This window comes from Doryrhamphus excisus, linkage group LG19, assembly GCF_037039965.1.
Source record: "Doryrhamphus excisus strain RoL-2023G ecotype Guam linkage group LG19, RoL_Dexc_Guam_v1.1, whole genome shotgun sequence".
NCBI classification, from domain to species: Eukaryota; Metazoa; Chordata; class Actinopteri; order Syngnathiformes; family Syngnathidae; genus Doryrhamphus; species Doryrhamphus excisus.
In genome coordinates this window covers 7,367,396-7,379,883 of record NC_136375.1, presented here as the reverse complement: position 1 = coordinate 7,379,883, position 12,488 = coordinate 7,367,396, and the positions used below count along the sequence as shown (strand labels likewise).

Here is a 12,488-nt window from a genome sequence, read left to right as displayed (position 1 = left end):
TTAGCAATACTTGCAAAGAGAAGATGCTGCTGCGTTTGGATGCCACTTCAGTGACACATGCGGGTAAATATGGCAGCAATGTGTGAGACTGACTTCATAAAATGACAACGTTCAACCCCAGAGGCGGAGTTCTAAGTATAAAGCCTGCAGCTGCAAAGCTCGTTTTCTTCAATGGCACAAACTATTAATGTTCATCTACATAATTGCTGCTGTAGCGGATCGCAGGAATGCTGGCACACACACACACACACAAGTACAGTACATGCATTCTAAACATTTCTAGACAGGAAGTAGACATGTCAAAAAATTATAAATCACTTACCGGCCATGCAAACTGGAAGGGGATCACAATCTTGCCCGCCTCGTCGATTTTATTCTTGGCGTTCTGAAAATTCAACATATTTCCACCGAGAACTTTCGTCGCTCCTGCTCCGAACATGCAGGGCCCCCCAGTGGTGATGTCCACCTGGTACTCCTTGAGGCACACCTTGAAGTAAGTGTCGCACTCGTCCTCCACACAACGCAGATCCTCCTGGGAGCTCCTGGAGCCGTCGCAGCACTCCCCGCCAGCCAACTCGCCGTTCACATTCTCCACGGAGATCAGCTGCAGCTCGAAATAGCCCGTCGACTGGGACGCCTGGGAACAACATCGATGGAATTACTTCAAAACTGCATGACACCGAATGCTCTGCTTTGGCAAACGTCACTACTTGGGGAGTGTGAATGTGCCCTGTGATTGACAGGTGACCAGAACCACCAGTCACCTGGGACAGGCTACAACTTAACCATGACCCAAATGAGGAAAAGCAGGATAGAAATGAAGAGATGGAGTCCGACTTCATATTTTATTTTGATTTTTTTATTTACACCTTACTTATTTTATATCCTAATAGCAGCTAATGTAGATTAGCCGTCGTGTAGCTGCTGTTTTTTTCTGCATTTAAATCATGTTTGTATAGAATTAAGAGAGCTGCAAGAAAAATTCATAAAAATCCATAATATATGATATTTTGTATCATAATTAATGCTGGCTCATTAGTATTTTTTTAATTATGATGATATTTGCATATAAATTCAACCACATGGGAAAAAACACAAAATATTTGACAATTTGTTTTATTTTTAATTATTTTATTAAAATTTATTAACATTGTAATACATATCCATATCCTATACTATTGATTGCATCCTATAAATTTTTTTTATTTAAATTTTTGCATGTAAATTCCAAAACTGTCAATATATAGTCAAATATATCTCATTTTTGTATACTTTCAGATCATATCTTGTGGTGGCTCATGCAATATTTATCAAAATTGTCATAGTTACATATAAATTCAACCACATAGGGGGAAAAAAAACACAAAAAATATTTTTAAATTATTTATGTTTCCTATTAAAATTTGTACAGGCTTGTGGCTTTTTTATTTATTTCCATGTAAATTCAATACAGTATTCAATATATCAAATATTTCCATTTTTTGTATACCTTTACATCATAACTAGTGGTGGCTCATGCAATATTTATTAAAGTTGTAATTTTTGCATATAAATTCAACCACATGCAATACAAATATAATTTATTTGGTATTTTTGTATTTTATTTCCCATATTTACATACAAATTCAAACTGTGTCAAAGTCAATAAAATTCCATGAAATATTTTGACATTACTTGTATACTTTTATATCATCATAACACGTGTAATATTTATTCAAATTGACATATTTGCATATAAATTAAACGGCATTCAAAGAAAGACACTGAAATATGAAATACTTGATATTTTATATCGACACACACAAAAAAAAACGTCACATGATGTGTATTTCCTCCCAAACGTATCCTCCATGATGATGCATGGCATGATGGGTATTTTCAAAATAAAGTGTCGCATCATGACGAGAGCACGTGAGCATGCAGGTTGGTGCAAATTGAGCCAACCAAGTTTGATTCCCCCGCCACAAAATACCCTAAAAAAATTCATTCAAAGGCGAATAGTGTTTCCCAATCCCTCTTGATGCGAGTCTTGTCAAGGCGGCGTGATCACATGCTCCACTAATGACGTCTACGTAATTGAATTATCGATTAATGTGATGGCGAGGATTGGACGAAAAAACGCCAAGCTACGAATGCAATAAATACAAACTTTGAAGCGTTTATCCCACTCGGTGATGAATGGATTTGTGTTTTTTTTTTAATGGAGGAGAAAGACGTCTTACCTTGGCCCATAACGTCAACAGCAGGCACACTATTAGGAAGCGATGTCTAATCCTGGTGCGAGTCCACATGCCTCCGATTAATTAGAGTCCCATAGGAAGGAGGGAGGGAGGGGAGGGGGGCGACAAGCACACACAAACAGCCGCAGAGCCGGCGAACAGCAGCCTCCTTCACATGCAACAACAATAACAACACACACACACACACAAATCACACGCTGTGTCTCTCCGCGGCCACCGTAAAGCTCTCAGCCAGGTGCGTGTGCATGTGAGCGGGCGGCGGCGGCGGCGCGCTGGTGATGGTCCACGCACAACATTCAACACACGAGTGGGCTCTCTTCCCCCTCCGGCACACTTGTCTCTCCACACACACAGCGACTGACTGACTGACTGACTGACCGACTGAGATCGCTTCTCTCCCAGCCCACAAGCCCCAGGAGAGGACGTCGGCTTTGATTGACAGCTACGTCAGCCACTCAGCGCTTGGCCACAGGGCAGGTTGACAGCCAACCGGATTGAAGAGGGCGGGCAGTTAGTGGGAATAACCCCCCATCATCACCCAACCAGCCAACACATCATCATCCACTCGTCTTCCCTAGAAAACTTCAGGTGATTTATATCAGAAATATCATTAATAATGATTTGATTTCGATAAAAACAAAAACTGGACACATTATAATGTAGTAGTTTTAATATTATTGAAAAGTCATTATATTCTATTTTCATGTTATTTCCCTTTTCTTGTGGTGAATACCGATGCTTGGCAAAAAAAAAGCTAGGCTGAGATGTCACACACGTGACTCAATGTCACTTTCCGCACAATAAAACTAAGTTCCCAGTTCAAATAACCATCCAGCCTACATTTAGAGAGTCTAATTAACCAAACATGCATGGAATTTCCCACTATATATATTTAGAAGGGTGGGTATCAATAAATCTAAATGATTTTTGTACCTTGTTTTGTGTCATTTGTATCTCCGTATGAAAGAAGAATCCTCTCCTCAAAGCCTCCGTCCAGTTCAGCTGCAGATTAGAGCGCCCTCTACTGTTTGCAGCACACTCCTGTTAAAGCACAAAATTACGTTTAAAGGTTTTTAGGTCACCCGTGACACCTTTTTGGTAATATTTTTGTTACTTAGCATACATTACTTTATTCTGTCATCTTATGAAGTAGTGTTAAAATGACCATACAGTGAATATACACAAAAATAAAAGTCTTTATTTATTGCATGGCAGAGGTCTCAAACTCAATTTACTTGGGGGGCCACTGGAGCTAGGGTCTGGGTGAGACTGGGCCGCATCAGGTTTTCCCAAAAAAAAAACAAAAAACATTTATTAAAAACAGAAAAATGATAAAAAGCTCTGATAAAACATTCCACTGTTCTCAAATTTTTATTTTTCTACACAAAATAAGATGAAAAATAAATAAACAAATCAATAATAAAGAAAATCAATCAATCAGTAATAAATAAATAAATAAAATAATAATAAAACGGCAAATAATAAAAACGTAAGAAACCACATATAGTTGGTGGGTAGACAAATTATTTTTTTCAGATTAAAATGAACAAAGCATTATTAGAGCCCTGTAGACATGACAAAACACGACTATAGTCACATTTATACTCTTTTTATTTACAACATATTGCGCAACTGCAGGGTCTTGAGACACATGCTAACTCGCAAACTAGAGAGCTAGCGACCTAAACGGTAGCCTTCAAGTTATTTCCTTTCAACTTAAATAGCCAAAAACTTACCACTTCCACACGGATAGGGAGGATAACTATTAACAGTTATTTAACCTTTAACATGAACATTAATCAAACGTAATAATTTTTTCTGGGTACATGATACCATACAGCATCCATATCAAACTTGCGCGGGTCGCACAAACATTAAACTTTCATATCAAGGCGGGGGCCTCAAACTAGTGTCCTGCGGGCCACATTAGGCCCGCGGGCCGCGTGTTTGAGACCCCTGTTGCATGGTGAGCTTATGCATGTCGGCAGATGGTGATGTGAGAAGGAACCCACTCAGGGGGATTTGGCATGGTTTCATTTCACGTATAGACTAAATAAAAGATGATGTATATCTTATTAAAGGGGGTACATTTCCTGGTTACCTTTGAACAAACAGCAGAATTAGTTGTAGTTGTTTTGGGGGGGGGGGGCGCGGCGGGGAGATAGGCCTCAAAGGAGGCGGCCGACCGCCTGACCTGCTGTTGCCGCTTTGACTGGAACACTTCACACGCTGTCACAAGTGTGTGTGTGTGAGTGTCTTAAGTTGGCTCACACCTGGCTTGGAGTGCCTTGTGTGTGTCTTTTTGTGGCTCAGACAGGTCAAGCACACTCCAGGTCCGTTTTCACTCGTTTTCCACACAATCATTAGATATCTTCATTGGGCTGTTATTTATTTATTTTTTTTGCTCTATAGTAGTTATGTACTTTTTAGCCCAGGGGTGATGATGTGAGTCTATGCTGCATGGGAAGTGACATTGACAACAATCAGCAGCGTCATTAGGCCTATTTTAGCCCCCCTAAATAATTTGATAATTTTATTGAGATTTTTTTATTGATTTTTTTTTTTTTACAAAAAAAATCTGACAAATTTCATATAATAGGGCAAAAGCAGGCTAATAAGCAGGCTAAAACTAGCCTACTGCTACTACTACTAGTAGTAGTAGGAATAATCAGAAGAATAATAATGATGATAGTAATAATAATAGGCTAATTAATAAAATAATAATGATTATTATATCATTGATCACTGTTCTTGTTCCTTATTTGTGTTTTGGATTTTTTTTTCGACTATATTTATTCATATCCTGTGCATCTCCAGGGGACTAAGCCCACCCTGTCCTCAGAACCTAGTGATGCCGCTGACAACAATAAATGGAACCCCAAATAAAATGCATTCCAAAAATAAAAATAAAAATAAAAATAAAAATAAAAATAAAAATAAAAATAAAAATAAAAATAAAAATAAAAATAAAAATAAAAATAAAAATTAAAAATTAAAATTAAAATTAAAATTAAAATTAAAATTAAAATTAAAATTAAAATTAAAATTAAAATTAAAATTAAAATGAGGCCACTAGTAAATAAATGCATTTCAAATCATTCAAGTCCTTGAAGACATTGAATGATGCTACTAATAGTTGGCTAGTAAGACATATCAAAGGGCTTTGGGTGGTGTGCACCTTTAGTTTTCTCTCCTGTTTGCACGCCACATGTGTGTGTGTGTGCAGGAGGAGAAGGGATTATGAGAAGGAGCACTGTGGGGAGTTTGCCAGCCTCCGGGGGGGGGAGGTGAAGTGGATTTCTTCTCTCATCCATTTTTCATGGCTTTCCTTCCTTTCAGATCTCAGTGTGTGTGTACGTATACGAATGAAGGGTCCCTTCTCTTTTATCTCCGTTCTATCTTTTGGGGGGGACTGTGTGTGTGTGTGTGTGTGTGGTGGAAGCTTTTTGGTGGCTTATTTTTGGAATCAAGCTGCATGGAGCTTCTCATGTCTTCATGGCTAACATGTGCTAATCATTCATAAGAACATAACATGATAAGGGGTGTTTGGCTTTCTGTTAGAAAGGAATAATATGAGGGTTCCCACTCGGGCCATAAACGCGTTCCTTGTCCCTGTGGGTTTATTCAACTTTGAATAATAAATGACCTTGAGTAGTGACCTCTAAGGTTGTAGGTTTCAGCATCATTGATAAATGTTTCCTGGCCGCCACCACCCTTTCCCTTCCTTAGGACAATAGCATGTACAGCTAAATCAACATGTAAAAGAATCAAATAGTAGAGCAGTTTTGTCATTTGCTGTGTTTTTCCTCACTCTTTTCCTTCCGACTGTTGTATTGTTCCCTCTGCGGGTTTCATTTTATATGTGAGGAGTTTTGCTGTAATAAACAGCTATGGATTTTCAACTTGGCTATAAACTTGTCTATGGTTATTTTTTTTCTAATCGAACCGTAAAGTGTAACAAATGAAATTAAAAATGATCATTTACAGTCAAGCTGCATGGTGGATGAGTGGTTAGCACACAGGACTCACAGCTAGGAGACCCGAGTTCAATCCCAGCCTCGGCCATCTCTGTGTGGAGTTTGCATGTTCTCCCGTGCATGTGTGGGTTTTCTTCCGGGTACTCCGGTTTCCTCCCACATTCCAAAAACATGCTAGGTTAATTGGCCACTCCAAATTGTCCATAGGTATGAATGTGAGTGTGAATGGTTGTTTGTCTATATGTGCCCTGTGATTGGCTGGCCACCAGTCCAGGGTGTACCCCGCCTCTCGCCCGAAGACAGCTGGGATAGCACCCCCGCGACCCTCGTGAGGAAAAGCGGTAGAAAATGAATGAATAATCAGAATAAGAATAAGAGATACATTTCAGGCATAACTTTCACTTTGCCATACTATATATTTAGCCACAATGTCTAAACAGCGATGCAACATAAACAACACACACTTTACATGAAAATAACTTTAATGTATAACATTCATTCATTCATTCATTCATTTTTTACCGCTTTTTCCTCACGAGGGTAGCAGGGGGTGCTGGAGCCTATCCCAGCTGTCTTTGGGCGAGAGGCAGGGGTCTCAAACACGAGGCACTAGTTTGAGGCCCTCGCCTTGATTTTCTTTATTCTTGATTTGTTTTTTTATTTTTTTATCGGATTTTGTGCAGAAAAAAAAAAAGATATTTGAGAACAGTGGAATGTTTTATCAGAGCTTTTATTGTAGAAAATCGGAACCAAAGCACTGAAAAAGTTTGTATATTTTTCAGTTTTTAATAAATGCGTTTTTTTTGGGTTTTTTTTGGAAAACCTGATGCGGCCCAGCCTTGCCCAGACCCTAGCTCCAGTGGCCCCAGGTAAATTGAGTTTGAGACCCCTGATGTAGGGGAATATTACAATGTTACCTAAAAACTCGGTAGGTGCTGTTCAGGATTTATGATAGTCTTCTGTTTATTTGAAGCTATTGATCAGCATCCTGGAGCAGACATCTCTCCAAATGTGTTCCACCCAATCAAGAAATGTTCTTATTTTAGCTCGATGACCTCGTACAACCACTTTCAAATACTCAACATAAGCTTCTTATTAAATTGGTTGATATATTAATCGCAATGTTGTACTGAAGCCAGCTCTTCAAGGACTCTACTGATGCATTTTAAGAATGAATTGCAGCAAATGAAGCAGCTTGCTATGTCAGGGCCACCTTTCTTTCGGTTCCCATGGTTGACTGAGCTATCAAGTGCGTGGAAAGGGCAGTTCCGCTAAGATAAGAGGAGACATGTAGTCACCATTGACACACAGAGGTATCTTTTTCATACCCTTATGTTCTGCTCTGCTGGTGGTACTGTATGCATTGGTTTGCTGTCATGCAGAAAGCTGAAGGTTTTCTTCACTGCACGCCAGCCAGCCAGCCTGTGTGAAATGTTTGCCGTCAACTGAAATGACTTTCCCAAACAAACTGGAAATGCATATTTGCATGTTATTAACGTTGCAGCCCTACCCATAGACAAACATGTTAGCCAGTTGAGCCAGTGAATGGCGATGATGCAATTCTAAATATCTGTCCTTTCTCATGATGATGCACTAGAAATGGTTTCTCACACATGAGAAGCTGAGTGACATAAGTCACAGTTCTCATCAGCCTTTGACACTCGTTGGATATTTTATTCTGTATGATATGAAAATGCATTGGTTGTGAACACTGTTGACATTTTTTCATTCATTCATTTTCTACTGCTTATCCTTATACGGGTTGCGGGATGCTGGAGCCTATCCCAGCTGTCTTTGGGCGAGAGGCGGGGTATACCCTGGACTGGTCGCCAGCCAATCACAGGGCACATATAGACAAACAACCATTCACACTCACATTCATACCTATGGACAATTTGGAGTCGCTAATTAACCTAGCATGTTTTTGGAATATGGGAATAAGAAAACCCACTCCACATAGAGACGTCCAAGGGTGGACTTGAACTCGAGTCTCCAAGCCGTGAGGCCTGCACGCTAAGCACTCATCACCGTGCAGCCACTTTTGAAATTAAATCACAAAAATAAGTAACAAAAGAACCTGCACTTATTTGTGGTGTTCCACAAGTGTCCTATCTAAGCCACCTATTCATTGCAAAAGTACAAGAAAAAAATACTATAAAAATACTCTACAATCTAGTAATTTAAAGGGGACCTATGATGACTTTACCACTTTTCTGACCTATAAATGATGCAGAGCAACAATGTTGTATTTTCATGTTAAACAGTACCAAAGTATCAAATAATAAGGTTTGGATATTTGGAAGTGAGCTGCAGATTGCCTGCACTCGGCAAACATGCACCTACGTATCCGGAAGTCTTCTGGAGCTCTTATGAGTGTGACCAGTCACAGTGGAGTGGGCGTACCTAGAGGAGGGAAAGGGGGTGGAGTAAATTAAACAGACCATTTGGGTCGGAAGCAGGAAGTCCATGGAAACACTGCAAAAAGAGGTGCAGAATCTGGAAGATCTAGAAAGCTTTCTGTGTGGCTTTCATGTGTAGCTGCTCTATAGGAGTACACAACTCAATACAAAGTGGCGAAAATGAGCATAATAGGTCCTCTTTAATTTCTGCCATATTATACTCTTCTGTAAAATAGAGGTCTTAGCCTTCAGTCCAATCAATAATACAGAATAAACCAGGGGTCTCAAACACGCGGCCCGTGGGCCAAATGTGGCCCGCAGGACACTAGTTTGAGGCCCCCGCCTTGATATGAAAGCTTAATGTAAGTGCGGCCCGCGCAAGTTTGATATGGATGCTGTATGGTATCATGTACCCAGAAAAAATTATTATGTTTGATTAATGTTCATGTTAAAGGTTAAATAACTGTTAATAGTTATCCTCCCTATCTGTGTGGAAGTGGTAAGTTTTTGGCTATTTAAGTTTAAAGGAAATAACTTGAAGGCTACCGTTTAGGTCGCTAGCGCTCTAGTTTGCGAGTTAGCATGTGTCTCAAGACCCTGCAGTTGCGCAATATGTTGTAAATAAAAAGAGTATACATGTGACTATAGTCGTGTTTTGTCATGTCTAAATGCTCTAATAATGCTTTGTTCATTTTAATCTGAAAAACATAATTTGTCTAAGTTTTTATTATTTGCCGTTTTATTATTATTATTATATTTATTTATTACTGATTGATTGAAGTTAATTTATTTTTCATCTTATTTTGTGTAGAAAAATAAAAAGTAAGATATTTGAGAACAGTGGAATGTTTTATCAGAGCTTTTCTTTTAGAAAATTGGAACCAAAGCAAAGTTTTTTTAATTTTTTTGTTTTGAATAAATGCGTTTTTTTTGTTTTTCAAGGAGCGAGGTATCGCTGTCACCGCAGATATATTATTACACTATTACATTATTACACATCGTCTACATGTTGTACTGAGCAGCCAGGGCACTGTCTGCCTGGTCATCATCATCATCATATTTCTGCTCTGTGCCATCACTGGTAGTCTTCTGTAGTGGCATCACACAAAAAAACACCAAAAGGTTACAGCAAAGCAAAACAAACTTGTGTTTCAAAGACTGTCTAAATAAAAGGAGCATTAGCTCTGACGCTAATTTAGAGAATATTGCATCCATTCATTTTCTACCGCTTATCCTCACTAGGGTGGAGGGGAGTGCTGGAGCCTATCCTAGCTGTCTTCGGGTGGGGTACACCCTGACTGGTGGCCAGCCAATCACAGGGCACATATAGACAAACAACCATTCACACTCACATTCATACCTATGGACAATTTGGAGTGGCCAATTAACCTAGCATGTTTTTGGAATGTGGGAGGAAACCGGAGTACCCGGAGAAAACCCACGCATGCACGGGAAGAATGTGCAAACTCCACACAGAGATGGCCAAGTTGATCTCCTGACTGTATGGACTACATGCTAACCACTCATCCACTGTGCGGTCCGGGAGAATTGCAAAAAGATGTCATTTTAAAAGATTTTTTTTTCTTTTGTACGATATTTTTGTGCAATATTCCTGAAAATTCTACAATGTTTAGGAAAGGTTTTTACAATTGTGTACCGCTACAAACTGTAAATGACGATAACTTTATTATTTGGTGAAATCAGTTCACTGCAAGGAGGAAAAGACAGCTTCCCGATTTTCTACTGTAAATCTGCTCCACTGTCACCCGCCAGTAAAAGCTGCTCTGATTGGTTACACCGTTTCGCTGTACAGTACATAACCTATTTTCACTAAGAATGACATACTTAAAGAGGAAATGTGGCAAATTTATTTCCTGACCGCCTGAGCATCCCAGATAAGACCGTCTCCTTCTACGCAAACAGACTTACCAGGAATCCTACCATCCATTCCTTCACATAAAGCCTGAGGCGCTCGTAAATATACGGATAAGCCACATGGCAACTCACCTCGCTTGCAGAAAGTGGAGCAACAACCTCAAGAGGAAGGTCAACTTAAAAGGAGAACCAGGTTGTCAGCATTCAACCTTGGTTCTTATCGCACTCTGGACCGGTCCTTCAGCCACTGCTCTTCCTCAAAGCTTGATGTTAATCCAATAAGGTCATGACCTCACTGCAAGAGGGAAAACATGGATATTTCACACGGGATGGATAAAAATGTGGATCAGAAATTTGTATAGGATACTTACATTTTCTTGTACAGCAAAATTCTCTCTGTTGTGGTCCAAACCAGAGTAATGGAACATTTTTACTACCACAGCAGACAATTATTAAGAGAGCAGACCTCCACCAAGGCCTCCTTCAAAAATCAGCTATGACACAATATTAAAGCAAAAACATGATTCAAGGTTTACTATAATACTCAATATCAACTATTCATTCATTCTTTTGACACTTTAAAAAAAATTGTATATTACTTAATATTTATAATTACAGAATTTACAGATAATTTACAGAATAAACCAGGGGTCTCAAATACGCGGCCCGTGGGCCAAATGCGGCCCGCAGGACACTAGTTTGAGGCCCCCGTTAGTTTGATATGGATGCTGTATGGTATCATGTACCCAGAAAATTATTTATTATTTATTATTTATTATTTATTATTTATTATTTATTATTTATTATTTATTATTTATTATTTATTATTTATTATTTATTATTTATTATTTATTATTTATTATTTATTATTTATTATTACACGGGAGCCAGGCAACGACATTTCAATGGCAATTTTACTGCTGTGTTATTGTGCAATGACAATAAAGAAAGTCTATGTCTATATTTTATTAATCATATTTTTCCCATTTTTTAAATTTTATTCATAATTTGACTCTAAACCTCATTTGTCATTACTGAAGTGTGTCATACAGATTCATGCATTATTTACTTAAAAATGAGTAATTTACCAAAGTCAACTAATTACTAGGGCTGCACGGCGGACAAGTGGTTAGCGTGCAGACCTCACAGCTAGGAGACCAGGGTTCAATTCCACCCTCGGCCATCTCTGTGTGGAGTTTGCGTGTTTTCCCTGTGCATGCGTGGGTTTTCTCCGGGTACTCCGGTTTCCTCCCACATTCCAAAAACATGCTAGGTTAATGGGCCACTCCAAATTGTCCATAGGTATGAATGTGAGTGTGAATGGTTGTTTGTCTATATGTGCCCTGTGATTGGCTGGCCACCAGTCCAGGGTGTACCCCGCCTCTTGTCCGAAGACAGTTGAGATAGGCTCCAGCACCCCTCGTGAGGAAAAAGCGGTAGAAAATGAATGAATGAATGAATCAAAATGTTTTTTTATCGCAATGTCGCACTATTAATTACTATTACTAACTATTTCCCAGATAGACCAGTTTTACAGCAAAACAATATACTGTAATATGGACGACAAAAGAGTGAAAAACACACCTTTCCCCCCCTTTACACAAGGTCTCATTATCATACAGATGGGGAGTGTGTTGGAATTGCTTCCATAGCCCTTGTCTTCCTGTCCAAGAGCACCTCTTAGCTCCCACCTGTGAATAGACCACATTGACGAGGTAATCCATCTGCTGGGCTAGCACACATGCAGATGGTCCCTGGAGAACGGAGGTACGTCCGATGTGTCCCCTTACAGCATGAAAGCAGCAGGCGCCCGATTGAAGGACTATTTTGTGGATACAGCGGGGGGGTCCTAACTCTTCTACTCCTGAGGGTGAAAATGAGTCAAAACAAGCACTCTGATTATGTTATTTTTCTGGTACTGTTATTCAACCACAAAGTTGGACCCCCAATCAGCATGACAATTGGCTTTTACATACAAACAAGTATGTAAAATTTGA

The 12,488-nt window shown here is 39.3% G+C and overlaps 1 protein-coding gene and 1 long non-coding RNA gene across 3 annotated transcripts in view; both read right to left on the bottom strand.

The window, feature by feature from the left end:
* jag2b (jagged canonical Notch ligand 2b) overlaps positions 1 to 2,612 on the bottom strand; it is a 51,419-nt gene extending 48,807 nt beyond the window's left edge. For both annotated transcript variants that reach the window (XM_058056627.2, XM_058056629.2), the window contains exons 1-2: positions 2,223 to 2,612; positions 323 to 637 (exon numbers count right to left, since the gene is read on the bottom strand). In XM_058056627.2, the coding sequence (XP_057912610.2) occupies positions 323 to 637; positions 2,223 to 2,291 (384 nt within the window). In that variant the 5' untranslated portion in view covers positions 2,292 to 2,612. The remainder of the gene's footprint in view (positions 1 to 322; positions 638 to 2,222) is intronic.
* A 642-nt stretch (positions 2,613 to 3,254) lies between these two features.
* LOC144902145 (uncharacterized) lies at positions 3,255 to 11,159 on the bottom strand. Its single transcript, XR_013630437.1, has 3 exons — positions 10,624 to 11,159; positions 8,561 to 8,620; positions 3,255 to 3,281 (listed from the first exon to the last, which is right to left on the bottom strand). It is a non-coding gene; the product is annotated as an uncharacterized LOC144902145 (long non-coding RNA).
* Positions 11,160 to 12,488: the final 1,329 nt, after the last annotated feature.